Source organism: Pseudophryne corroboree, chromosome 4 (assembly GCF_028390025.1).
Source record: "Pseudophryne corroboree isolate aPseCor3 chromosome 4, aPseCor3.hap2, whole genome shotgun sequence".
Classification (NCBI taxonomy): domain Eukaryota; kingdom Metazoa; phylum Chordata; class Amphibia; order Anura; family Myobatrachidae; genus Pseudophryne; species Pseudophryne corroboree.
Genome location: NC_086447.1, coordinates 417,515,881 through 417,529,036, shown reverse-complemented (window position 1 = coordinate 417,529,036; position 13,156 = coordinate 417,515,881). Strand labels below are relative to the sequence as shown.

The following is a 13,156-nucleotide window of genomic DNA, read 5'->3' as shown; positions in this document are numbered from 1 at the left end:
CAGCTCCAGGGCGGGAATATTTGCAGAAATGGCGCCCTGGGGCTGGGGGAGGGGTTACAGGTTCGGCCTGCTCCCCCTGCTGGCATCTCCACCGGGCGCTGCGGGCTATTTAGAGAAAAATATCCCCAGACCTGTGCCCATGTACGTCCCTGGTGGATAATGGAGCGGCTGCCCAATAACAGTGTCCACGCCAGTGCATGGCCCGCCTCCCACGGCCGCGCTGGATCGTGGTAAAGTGTGGCCAAAGAGACCCTTACCTCCTCCGTGCCTGTGGGCACGCGATCCGGGAGGACAGCGGTGTGTGTGTGACTAACGCTGGAAGGAACCGGAGCCTCCGCTGCAGTGACCTGGCAACCAGGGCGCGGGAGTATACAGCGCTGCCGGGGGGTGATGAAGCTGCAGTCAGAATAGTTTGTGACTTTTCCCTGCTGCAGCCCTGAAGTCTTGTCAGAAGTAATCTTCATTCTTTTTCTTCATAAAAAGCTATCAATAGGCTGCAAAAGACAACCCTCCTGTTATGTGCCTGCTTACTGCATAGCACCAACTTACAAACTGAGCTCCTGTGCACAGAGGCGGGGTTACAGAGGAGGCGGCGCTGTGCATCTTGGCAACAGTCAAAGCTTTGAGCCTGTTGGTGCCTCGGATCAAGATCCTACTCTACACCCCGATGTTAATCCTTGTGGAGCCCAGTGTACCCCGCAGCAGAAAAGCATATGTGTATATGCATAGTTGCTCACATCTGACACTTGCGTCTGCTTGTGTCTAGGAAGACACAATAGGAGAGGCATAGGAAGGTCTAACATATGCCAAGTACAGTTAAGACGTGTCTGCGTAATTGTATTTGGGCCTGCACAGAGATATGTCTATGATATAAGCCTGTCAGTAGCTGTATCAGTTGCGGATGAATAAGGGCTGGTGTATTTTCATGCTAATGATGACTGTCAACTGCACTAGCTAGCTGATTTTAGCTGGCTGATTGCTAGCACACCTCTTAATCTGAAAGGGGCATTCTTCACTGCTCATATACACATTATTTCTAGACATATTTTGAAATGTTTAGTAACTAGTACTGCGCTTATAGAACTTTTATATTTTTTGTTCAATAAAGAAGGTTCTCTGTACCAAATAATATTTATCTTATGGTGAGTTCGGCAGCTCCCCACAGATTGGTCCTTTGCCTATTGGGTAAATATAGAAAGATGGTTTCTTTAGGGGCGCCTATTCTTATAACTTTCTATAGGTTGTTTCCTTTCAAATTTGTCAAGAAGTTCTTAAGTTTATTCTAGATACCACGGCAACAGAGGCAGAAGTCTGGGAGGCAACGGAGTCATCTGCCGCCGGGCTCCTGCTCTGAAGGGGGCACCTCTCCTCCCATTCTGTGACACCATTAAATTAAGTTGATAGCTGCTACTCTCTTATCAGTAGCCAATTGCCTCACTGGTCCCTGTATCTTACAAATCACACCCTTTTTATTATACTTTAGATACACATTTTACAAGTGTCATACCCGGGATTAGAAACCATGACCTATTACACTGGAAGCAGACACCTTGACAATGAAATGTATATATACAGTATATACGTTTTTTTTTTCAGAACACACACACGCACACACACACACACACACACACACACACACACACACACACTTATCTAAATATAGGGGGGGGCACCAATATTTATCTCGCCTCCAGGGTACTGGGATGAACTTACGCCACTGCACGGCAAGTAATTCATTGAGTGCAACCAATATAAATGATTACAATATATGAACATATTTATTTAAAACATTTAGAGTTACATATAAAATATTCGTAAAATATTATTCCATAAATACAGTATATGTCTTAAAAATCATTTTTTTCCTTTCATTTCTGGATATAAGTAATCAATCCATAAAACACGGATTGATTACTTAGATACAGAAATGAAAGGAATAAACTGATTTTTGAAATGTATTTGCTATTTTCATTTCTTTACAATAAGGATGATTAAATATGTTCTATTATAGAATGTATTATTTTTATTTTTGTTCAAACCAAACAGCACATGTATTTTTTGAAAATGAAATAAAGTATTCTTGTGCTTATGACCTTGTGTGTGAAGAGTCTGATGTATTCCTTATGTAAACCTGGCACATATGCTACTGATGCAGAACTGGGTGTATCTTGGCCCTCATTCAGAGTTGATCGCTCGCTGACGATTTTCGCAGCGCAGCGATCAGGTTGAAAAATGCCAATTCTGCGCATGCGCATGGTTCACACAAAACTTTGTAGTTTTACACAAGCTCGAGCGACGCTTTTCAGTCGCTCAAGTGTTCGTTGTTTGATTGACAGGAAGTGGGTGTTTCTGGGCGGCAACTCAGCGTTTTCAGGGAGTGTGCTAAAAAACGCAGGCGTGCCAGGTAAAAACGCAGGAGTGGCTGGAGAAACGGGGGAGTGGCTGGCCGAACGCAGGGCGTTTATGACGTCAAACCAGGAACTAAACAGACTGCAGTCATCGCAAGCTAGGAGTAAGTCTTGAGCCACTCTGAAACTGCATGAAATTTTTCAGTTGCAGAACTGCTAACCTTTCGATCGCACTTCTGCTAAGCTAAGATACACTGAGGGCGGCGGCCTAGCGTTTGCATTGCTGCTAAAAGCAGCTAGCGAGCGATCAACTTGGAATGAGGGCCCATGGGGGTAATTCTGAGTTGATCGCAGCAGGAACTTTGTTAGCAGTTGGGCAAAACCATGTGCACTGCAGGGGAGGCAGATATAACATGTGCAGAGAGAGTTAGATTTGGGTGTGGTGTGTTCAAACTGAAATCTAAATTGCAGTGTAAAAATAAAGCAGCCAGTATTTACCCTGCACAGAAACAAAATAACCCACCCAAATCTAACTCTCTCTGCACATGTTATATCTGCCCCTCCTGCAGTGCACATGGTTTTGCCCAACTGCTAACAAAGTTCCTGCTGCGATCAACTCAGAATTACCCCCCATGTGAACACAAATACAAGCATATTTTTAGAAATTCATCTTTGCTGTGTCTGTGTTCAACTCTGCATCAGCTCAATTGTATTAATATAGTTAATGAAAATGTAACAATAATGACACATATGCACTTTAGAATTGTTGTCTTTCTGATAGTACTCAACGAGAGGAGGATTTAGGGGTCAGGCCGCCCCTAGGCAAAACATTATTGGCCAACCCCCCCTAAAAAAATATATATATTTGTCTCTTACTGTTACCGCCTCCATATCTCACCATAGCCCTTCTCATTGGATGGCGGTCATTAGGTCGACATGAGTTAGGTTGACATTAATTGGGTTGACATGCATTAGGTCAACATGATCACTAAGTCGACATGGTCATTAGGGCAATATGTACTAGGTAGACATGGAAAAAGGTCGACTTGAGTTTTTCACAATTTTTTTCATTTTTTTTTTTACTTTTTTCATACTTAATCCACGTGGACTACACTTGAGAATGGTAACCTGTGCCGAGCGCAGCGGTACGCTCGCCATGTGGAGGGACACGATGCACTAATTGGGGTTTCCAGTCACTTTACGAAGAAAACAACACCAAAAGTTAAAAAAACTCATGTTGACCTTTTTCCATGTCGACCTTTTTCCATGTCGACCTAATGCATGTTGACCAAACAGGGTCGACCTAACTCATGTCGATCTAATGAATCACACCACTTCTCATTACCCTTTTCATAGCTCTCTCCAGTTCCATCCATATCTCACTGCCTCCACCCTCCACAGCTCACATTGCTTTCCTCACACCTCACTGCCCCTCCACAGCTCACACTTCCCCCTCATACCTTACCGATCCTCCACCTCAGCTCACTACCATCATACCTCACTGCCCACAATACTGCTCACCCACCAATCACTGCTCCCTATTGCTCACATTGCTCCCATCACAGATCACTACCTCATCACCCGCTGCCCCCCACACCCCCGCACACTGTTCTTCAACTGCTCACACACACACACACACACACACACACACAGTAGCAGAATCTGCAACTGAACCTAAATAGGTTCCACAGTTCATGTTTTCCATGTCACTCAGCAGGTGCACTGTGTATCACCAACTGTTACATTTTAAAAATCCACAGGTGACTCGGAAAACATGAACTGTATTCGTGAAAGCTCCTGTTTTTTTGAACTTGTATCACCAGACTGCTGCAGTTCATTCTAGCTAATTATCGTTTACCTGGTTACAGAACCTTTAGTAGTATAGGTGGGTAACAGTACCTTTTTTTGGGGGGGCACAAATCATGTTTATTATATTGATCTCATCTACTTACGTTGGAAGTAGCTTGTATGATCCAGTCACCCAACATAGCGTTATTGCTCAGTAAGAATTCTGTTGAAACAACTCCCAGGTCTGATTTCAATTTTAGCCTCTGCTGCACAATATTGTCCTTAGGATCCTATAAAAAGGTGACAGGATAAGTGCTTGTAATGTAATACTCCTGCTTCTGCGCAAGCTTTTGAGTAAAAAGACTATGGGGGAGATTCAAATGTTTGAAAAGTGAGTTGGGAGTCTGTTTTTTCCTATCTAATAGACAGGAAAAAACAGACTCCCAACTGACTTTTCTAACATTTGAATCTTCCCCTATGACTGAAAATGATAGTTTGTGTACAGATGTGTCCATTTACATTGCTGCCCCATTGCATATGCAACACAATATGCTACTAGCGAGTATACCGGGGACATGCACATTGCGTACGCTTGCACCCACGATCCGTACACATTGCATTGGAAACCCGTGGGTGCGAGCATGCTCAGCCTGTCACGGGATAGCGTTTTTTTCTTTATTTCATTACTTCTTGGAGCACTACAGTTCTCAGTGTACTCTAGATGCCAGGGTATGCTGGTACTAGGGATTCCTGAAGTGCCAGCATGCCCTGGCAGTCGTAGAAATGCTAGAGCTTGCTATACAACAACAGCATGCCCAACAATTTAAAGGCAGCCTCTGCATGCTAGGACTTGTAGTGTACCAAGGAATAATTAGCATTAGCATTTTTTTTAATATTTTTACACAAATGAACTCACATCCTCCACCCGGGGTTGTGGGAATAGCTCTTGTACTGCGAGGACGGACTGTTTTTCATCAGGTGGCATGGGAGGATATGCTAAGGAATACAGCCCTGTGCTAACCAACTTAAGACTGTTTGGAACTATGGCAGCATGGGTATCCGGATGATAGATAGACAGTGTCTAGTTAGACAGTCAATAGATAGACACCATATGTTAGACAGACATTAGGTCGACAGTGTCACAAGGTCGACAGGATCAAAAGGTCGACATGAAAAGGTAGACAGTACAAAAGGTTGACATGGTCGAAAGATCGACATGAATTGGTCTACATAAAAAAGGTAGACAGGGTTTTTAAAAAAAATGTACATGTTTTTGGACTATTTCATACCTTCTCTATCCATGTCGGCATAGAGTTGGTTATAAACCTTGTGGCGAGCGCACCGAGCCACTGAGCCCTAAGTGTGGCGAGCGAAGCGAGCCCCGTGAGGGGATGCCTTTCTACAATTGGGGGTCCGAGATGACAAAACTATCCACATAAACCACAAAAATGCAAAAAAATGGTGTCTACCTTTTTTTTTTTGTCGACCATTTTCATGTCGACCTTTTAACCCGTCGAGCTTTTTACCCCGTCGACCTTGTCTATTGTCTACCTTTTTCATGTTGACCTTTTGACCCTATCGACCTAATGTCTGTCTAACATATGGTGTCTATCTATTGACTGTCTAACTAGACACTGTCTATCTATCATCCCACACCCGACAGCGTGACCCAATGCTGCATGTTTCCCTGCTTAGTGCTGGTAGTGGGAACTTTGGGGGCTCCACACTTTTTGTTCTACCGATTGTACTGCTACTGATACATGCACCTCTACATACTGCAATAAATAAGGCACATTAACATCAAGCAGCGTAACAGGCTCTATGAGCCCTGTGCTGACTCCACTCCTTAAGCTCTTGACATCATGATATTGCATAGAGTGGGTTGGGCTGCCAGCACCGGTAAGTGCAGCAGTGCTCAGACCATCCTGAGGATGGCTTGATTGGCTGTACAGATGGCAGGGTGTCGGCCTGGCGCAAGAGACGCTTTGGGGCCCTGTAGCAATGATACTGGCTGCAGGGTACCATTCTGAGTTGGACATACCTCCAAACCTACATGAGCCACAAAAGGTAAAAGTCACACACAGTGTGGGGGGAAGCGGTTACAATATCGCTAATCGGGATCCCAGCGGTCACAATGCCAACGCCAGAATCCTGACTAGCGGTGAAATGCCGCCGTTAAAATATTGGTGCCACAGGCTATTCTCCTTCTGTGGGAATCCACAACACCCATAGAGGGAGAATATAGCCCATTGAAAGCATAGCGAGCCACCGTGCCCGCAACGTGGCAGTCACAGCGAGTCCGCAAATGGCTTTCTAGCAGTCGCCCTTCTGCCGGCATACTGGTGGCCGGGATGCTGCTGTCTGTATACCGGCCGCTGGTATTTCATACTGAACCCAGTCTGGGCTTGCAATTGGGCTGCTATCTTGTCTCTAATTGGGCACAATATGTATGCCATTGATGTACATGTAGACTCATATTAACGAGTACACAAAAAGAGACATTGGAGTGTTTATAATATCCTGCAAGCTAAATTCTGGCCTGTATGCCCACATTTTTAAAGAAGCAATCATTTAAAAAGCAAAACTAGGTTGGTTTTGACTTTTAAAGGATTGCCGCTTTAAAAATAAATGAGTAGACTCGCCGAATTTCCAGAGCATGCAGCTCGCAGGCTATTACATAAGCCACAATGACTTTTGTACTTGTGTCTTCCCATAATATTTATGCCAGAATGTTTTAATTAAATCAACTTGGCTATTATTTTATATTCGCAGATGACTTATAAATCCTGCTTATACATAAATACTGACAGTACTTTTATTATGGTTGGACTAAATATGCTACCTACCCTTATCACAATGTCCACATCTCCATGGTGTGGCTTCAGCTCGGGAGTCACAGTGATTACTCGGATTCTGACACTTTCTCCAAGCGTATACATCGTTTTGTCTGTTTGTATGAACATGGATATATTCTTCATTTGCCTGTACAGTTGCATTTTATCAGAAAACACCAAGGTATTCTGAGCGGATCCATTCACAACCAGAATATAAGTATAAGATGAAGAGTCTGCTGGGATCTGCCAGAAAAACAGATAACATTCTGTGACAGCTGCAAAGAAACACAAGTATTTCTACTCATTCCCATTTGGTGTCTCGTTTCACTTCCAATTACCCCATAATGCTGTTGCTGTACTCTTCCCAATTTACCTATCATGGGGGGTAATTCTGACTTGATCGCAGCAGGAACTTTGTTAGCAGTTGGGCAAAACCATGTGCACTGCAGGGGAGGCAGATATAACATGTGCAGAGAGAGTTAGATTTGGGTGGGTTATTTTGTTTCTGTGCAGGGTAAATATGGCTGCTTTTTTTTTTACACTGCAATTTAGATTGCAGATTGAACTCACCACACCCAAATCTCTCTCTCTCTGCACATGTTATATCTGCCTCCCCTGCAGTGCACATGGTTTTGCCCAACTGCTAAAAAATTTCCTGCTGCGATCAACTTGGAATTACCCCCATGGCCTGATTCTGAGATGCATATAATGCATAGTCATCTGCATACACATGCTGCATACACAGTGCAATCAGTATGCAATGCAATCCTACAGAAGTATTTGGTGCCGAGTTCATCTTTGGGCAGTACAGATGGTGTAATGATTAGCATTACTGCCTCACAGCACTGATGTCATGGGTTCAATTCCCACCAACGCCCTAACTGTGCATAGTTTGTATTTTCTCCCCGTACTTGCGTGAATTACTCTGGTTCCCTCCCACAATCCAAAAATATACTGGTAGGTTAATTAGCTCCTTTAACCCTAGCGTGAATGTGTGCTCGTGTACATGTGGTAGGGAATATAGATTGTAAGCTCCACTGGGGCAGGGACTGATGTGAATGGGCAAATATTCTCTGTAAAGTGCTGCAGAATACGTGTACGCTATATAAATATTTGGTAATAAATAAATCTTTGTGTATACAACGCCTGCAAATGCAGCAGTCATTAATTTCACCAGAATTTACACCTGCCCTATGCTGGGTGCAGGAGATACCGGCTACACACTGCACATGTACGAGAATGGTAACTCTGTTAACGTGCCCAAAACATACCATTGGAGGGTTCTTTTCGTGCATACACCCAGCTGCCCTCCTGAAAGTCACATTTTTGCTCACAGCAAGAAATGGCAGAGATCTATCTGACATAGAATCACCCATGCATACACAAAGACAAGGGCGTAGGTGAAGGGAGTGCAGCTGCTATGGGGCCCAGAGCTGAGAGGGGCCACCTTCCCTGTCACAGTTACATGTGTTGTATACATTTTGAGCCATTGGGTGGTACATAGGGGCCCTTACATACTTTTGCCTATTGTCCTACAATATATCTAGTTACACTCCTGGACCTGCTCATTCTACTGTGGTATAAAATGAACTGGAGGGAATTATGTTACATGTACTGTAGTAATATGAACTGGGGCACGGTAATGTGGCACAATATGAAGTGGAGGCACTATAGTGTGGCATAATATGAACTGGGGCCCTTTAATATGGCATAATAGGAACTGTGGACACTCTATAGCAGGCTTTTTCAACCAGTGTGCAGTGGCACACTAGTGTGCCGCAACCAGTTGCAAGGTGTGCCGCGGAGCAAGAGCAGCTTCCTGTACCTTCAGAGTGAACTGTTGGCTTGGGCTCTTCTTAGAGGATCAGTCATGCTCCGGCCGTGACCTATGCCTTGATGACACGGCAGTGTGATATCATAGGTCACGGCCGCCGCATCTCACCACCCAACCAGCCCACCCACCTGTATACACATCTTCCAGTTCCTGCCTGCATCCACAGCTTTCCTTGCCCACCCACATCCACACCTGCCCGACCGCCCGCTGCTCAGTATTCACAGCAATCCACTATAAACAACCCCCGCCACTGAGGGACAGGAAGGAGGACAGCTAACCAGTAGGGGCTAATATTTGTTATGTTATTTCTCCTGTGGGCAGCAATAGGATTTATGGATTTATGGGGGGGGACAATGTGAATAATTCATGTGGGGAGCAATAGGATTTATGTGGGGAGAAATGTGATTGATTTATGTGTGAGCAACATGATTTATGTGGTGAGCAATGTAATTGTTTTTCCTGTGTAGGCCAATGTATGTGTGGATTCTTTTTTTACTGTGAGGGCCAATGTGTGTTTTTGTTTTGTTTTTTTTCTGTGGGGAACTGATGGTGTGCCTTGGCAATTTTAAATTATTGTTTGGTGTGCCGCGAGTAAAAAAAGGTTGAAAATCACTGCTCTATAGTAATGTGAATTAGGGGTACTGTATTGCATAATGTGTACTGGCAGCCCTACAATGTGACATACTATGGTCTATAAAATAAACAAGGACAGTTCTATGGGGATAACATTAACTAAGGCACTACTATATTTTGGTAAGTAAACTAGGGCACTATTATGGGGCATACAATGAACAACTGCTGCAGAGAGGTGTCTCTCTAGAAGCATAGGGACAGGGGCCCCTTCAAAATGTTGCTATGGGGCCCACAAAGTTCTGGCTACACCCCTACACAAAGATGGCTATTTCTCACTGCATACGCATGCACAATATGCAACTGTGAACCAAGACATGCGTCTGTCATTTTACAGGTACATACTGTACATACAGTGCTGAAATATCAATTCCAGCTGCTACTGACTGGTAGAGAGAGCTCTTTTACCACCTGTTTCTATTTCCTCAATATGTAAATGATGTGCCATGAAACAAACTGAGAGAAAGTGATATGAGAGCACAAGGAACAAATGCCACAGTGGTAAGTTATACTATGGTTTTATCCGGCTAGTGCTCATGCCTGACCTATATGACTAAGCACAGTGTTCCAACAAGTGTAGAATTCATGGGAAAATGCATAAGAAAAGTGGAAGATAGACATAGTGGGGGTAATTCGGATGTGGTTGGAGTTTTTGCTGCAAAGTACCAAAGTGCTGCTATTTGTGGGGAGGGAGGGGGCGGCGACGCCCTCAGTTTCCCACAATGGATGTGAGTCACTGCCGTTTTCGGGGAGGAAGAGACCAGGGATCTCCATTGTTGGACGGAGACTTCATGGCTTATGTGATGGGTGGCTTGCACGGCACCCTGGGTGCCACAAGCCGCATGATGGTGACTGAGAGATCTGATGCTGCGTCCTAGGGTGCAGGTTGGATCACTACTGCAGCAGGAGGGTCTGTATGTAATAAACGCCTCCTGCTGCATCACCATACAGAACTACGCAGAACAAAAAAGGAAGAATAGAGGTGGATAGTTGCGCTGTAAGGATTTATGCAGGCCTGGGGGTAGTCTCGGAGTTCCCTACAAACTCCAAACAGTAAAAATGCACTAAAATTGGTAAAGTGACTCCTCCCACTTAGCGCTAATCCAATGCTACACTTTTTGCAGGAACTTCTATTTTCTCAATAAAATGTAATGTACCAGCTTGATGTGAATAAAATATAAATGTTAATACTACACAATGATTAAAAGTGAGACAAAAACAGAACCCAACATGGGAAACAGAGTCCTACCAAGATGATAATCGGAGCCGCAGGTGTTATGAATGCAAGGTATTTCCCGGGAACAATACCCTGCATGTGGCTCCATCAGGCATGTTCCCCAGTGGTCCCTTTCACAGTCAAGTATGTCCAGAAGCACAGGAAAGTACAGGAAAGCAGGTGCCGACATGTTTCGGGACATCAAAGTCCCTTTTTCAAGGCTGTATGCTTCCAGTGTATCAGGAGGGGTCTTATACTGTCAAAAAACAGTGCCGTTTTTTGACAGTATAAGAACCCCACCTGATACACTGGAAGCATACAGCCTTGAAAAAGGGACTTTGATGTCCCGAAACGTGTCGGCACATGTGTAGTATTAAAATGTCTATTTTATTCACATCAAGCCGGTACATTACATTTTATTGAGAAAATTGAAGTTCCTGCAAAAAGTGTAGCATTGGATTAGCACTTTACCAATTTTCGTGCACCATACAGAGCTATCACTGCTGCTTCCTTGGAAGCAGCAGTGATAACAACTTCAACCACCGGGTAAATTTACTAAGATGGGAGTTCTATTTAAGATGGGATGTTACCTGTGGCAACCAGAGTCTACTTCTCATTTATCTAGCACCTTCTAGAAGATAATACCTGGAATCTGATTGGTTGCTATGGGCAACATCCCATCTTAAATAGAACTCCCATCTTAGTAAATTCACCTCCACATCTGAATCAGGCCCAGTACTAACAATGATCTTTAAATACAATGTTGAGCACAACACAACGTGCTTGCTTGGTTTTCTTTCGGGTGCTTCGGTATCCTCATACAGTCCAAAAACATACTGGAAGATTATTTGCTTCTGAAAAAATGGACCCTTAAAGGCCCAATGGGGAGGGAATAATATGAAGGATTTAATATTCTCTAGAAAGAAAGTGTTGTGTAACTTTACAAATAAAAATAAATAAATGGACATTGATAAATGTTAATGTACAGTCTTCTTGTGTGCTTGTATTAGATTAGTACTAATACTCTTTTTTTGTTCTAGATGCCTAGTTATTGTTTATTTATACCTTTCAAATGTTGTCTCTTCATTATCATTATTCATTTAACATGTTTCTTTTTTTATTTTCCCCTTTCTGTCTTCTCGCTAGCCATGTCCAGATAATTTTTTCTGAATGTTATTTTAGGTATTACCTAATTTACTACTAGACCCTGACAGTAATATGAAACTGGATCTTCGTAGTACAATTAATGTGATGTATCTGGAGTTTTGGAAAGTAATTGAAACTGTTCTACTGTACATAATATTCCGGAACCTAAGATGAGAGTGCTAGGTCTAACTGGAAAAAGCATGTACTGTACATGGAAATTTAACTGGTTCAAGAATAGAAGACAAAGAGTAGAATAGAACATGTTCAGAATGCCCAATTACATTTCCCCCATAGTGTTCTATGAAGGCAGTGTTATTTTTAGCATACAAAATAAATGTATCTATTGCAAATTTAGTAGCTTTTAATTCTGTTTTTGATATAGCGTTAAAATATACATCTTGGTAATAACATTGGTATAAAGTATAATGTGTTTGATAAACTTACTGCTGGAAAAGTGAGAATTCCAATAGAATCTGCAAAATATAAAATAAAAACAGGACAGTTATGTATGTAAGCCATATGCATTGAGCACTATTTGCACACTTTACACAGCTTAGTTAAAGAATTGTTTAAGAAATACATGACTTATATGTAACAGTAGGCTGGGCCCAGGGGCAGATGTCCCCAGGGCAAGTCTCGCAATTAATTTTGGGTCCTTTTATGCACGATTTGTGTGCCCATAATATTTGCTGACACATTATGGGTCCTCACAGAAAAAAAGAGAAAATGCAGGTGAACGCTCTAAGGAGGTTGTATTGCAGATCCTGATAAAAAGTAGAATCTGCAATCCTTTCTATAGCATGCTGAAGGCTGCCCAGCATGCTAACTGGTGGCCATTGATGCAATAGCAAAATAATTGCGATTGCAAAATAATTGTGATCGCAAAAATTAATGATGACCCCCAGCATTCACTGCTAGGCTGCGTATGCAGGAGGTCTGCCGCCATTTACTTGAGTGTGACATCATATAGTCACCCCGAAAATGGGGCGGCTATGCCTGCATTGGCCGTACCACTCCCCCAGAATGCTGAAACGCCACCCCACGGCGCCCATCGCTGTCACTCAAAGTGTGATCGCATCCCGAAGTGACTGCTAGCGCATGTGCTGCGTGGCCGCAGTGCATGCGCAGTTTGGAGAAAATTGCTCATTTGAGGTTTTCTTCAATCTGCGATCCAACCTGAACAACTCTCTAAATACTAAACACTGCTAATCAGTTAAATTATAATAAACTCTGCAATAAAACAGAGTAAATTTTAGGTGCTTAGCATAATTTTGGATAAAAATATGGGCCCACGAATGCGACCAGGTGACCTCATCTGGTGGGTCCCTAACACTAAGGTTCAAGTCCAGGGCACAGAACA

General features: G+C 43.3%; 1 protein-coding gene across 1 annotated transcript in view; it reads right to left on the bottom strand.

Annotated features, from left to right (window-relative positions):
• The window catches only part of LOC134909676 (CD109 antigen-like), a 303,785-nt gene that overhangs the window by 179,255 nt on the left and 111,374 nt on the right, over positions 1 to 13,156 (bottom strand). The window contains exons 3-5 of the mRNA XM_063916819.1: positions 12,241 to 12,269; positions 6,983 to 7,213; positions 4,301 to 4,426 (exon numbers count right to left, since the gene is read on the bottom strand). Coding sequence (XP_063772889.1) covers positions 4,301 to 4,426; positions 6,983 to 7,213; positions 12,241 to 12,269 — 386 coding nt within the window. The remainder of the gene's footprint in view (positions 1 to 4,300; positions 4,427 to 6,982; positions 7,214 to 12,240; positions 12,270 to 13,156) is intronic.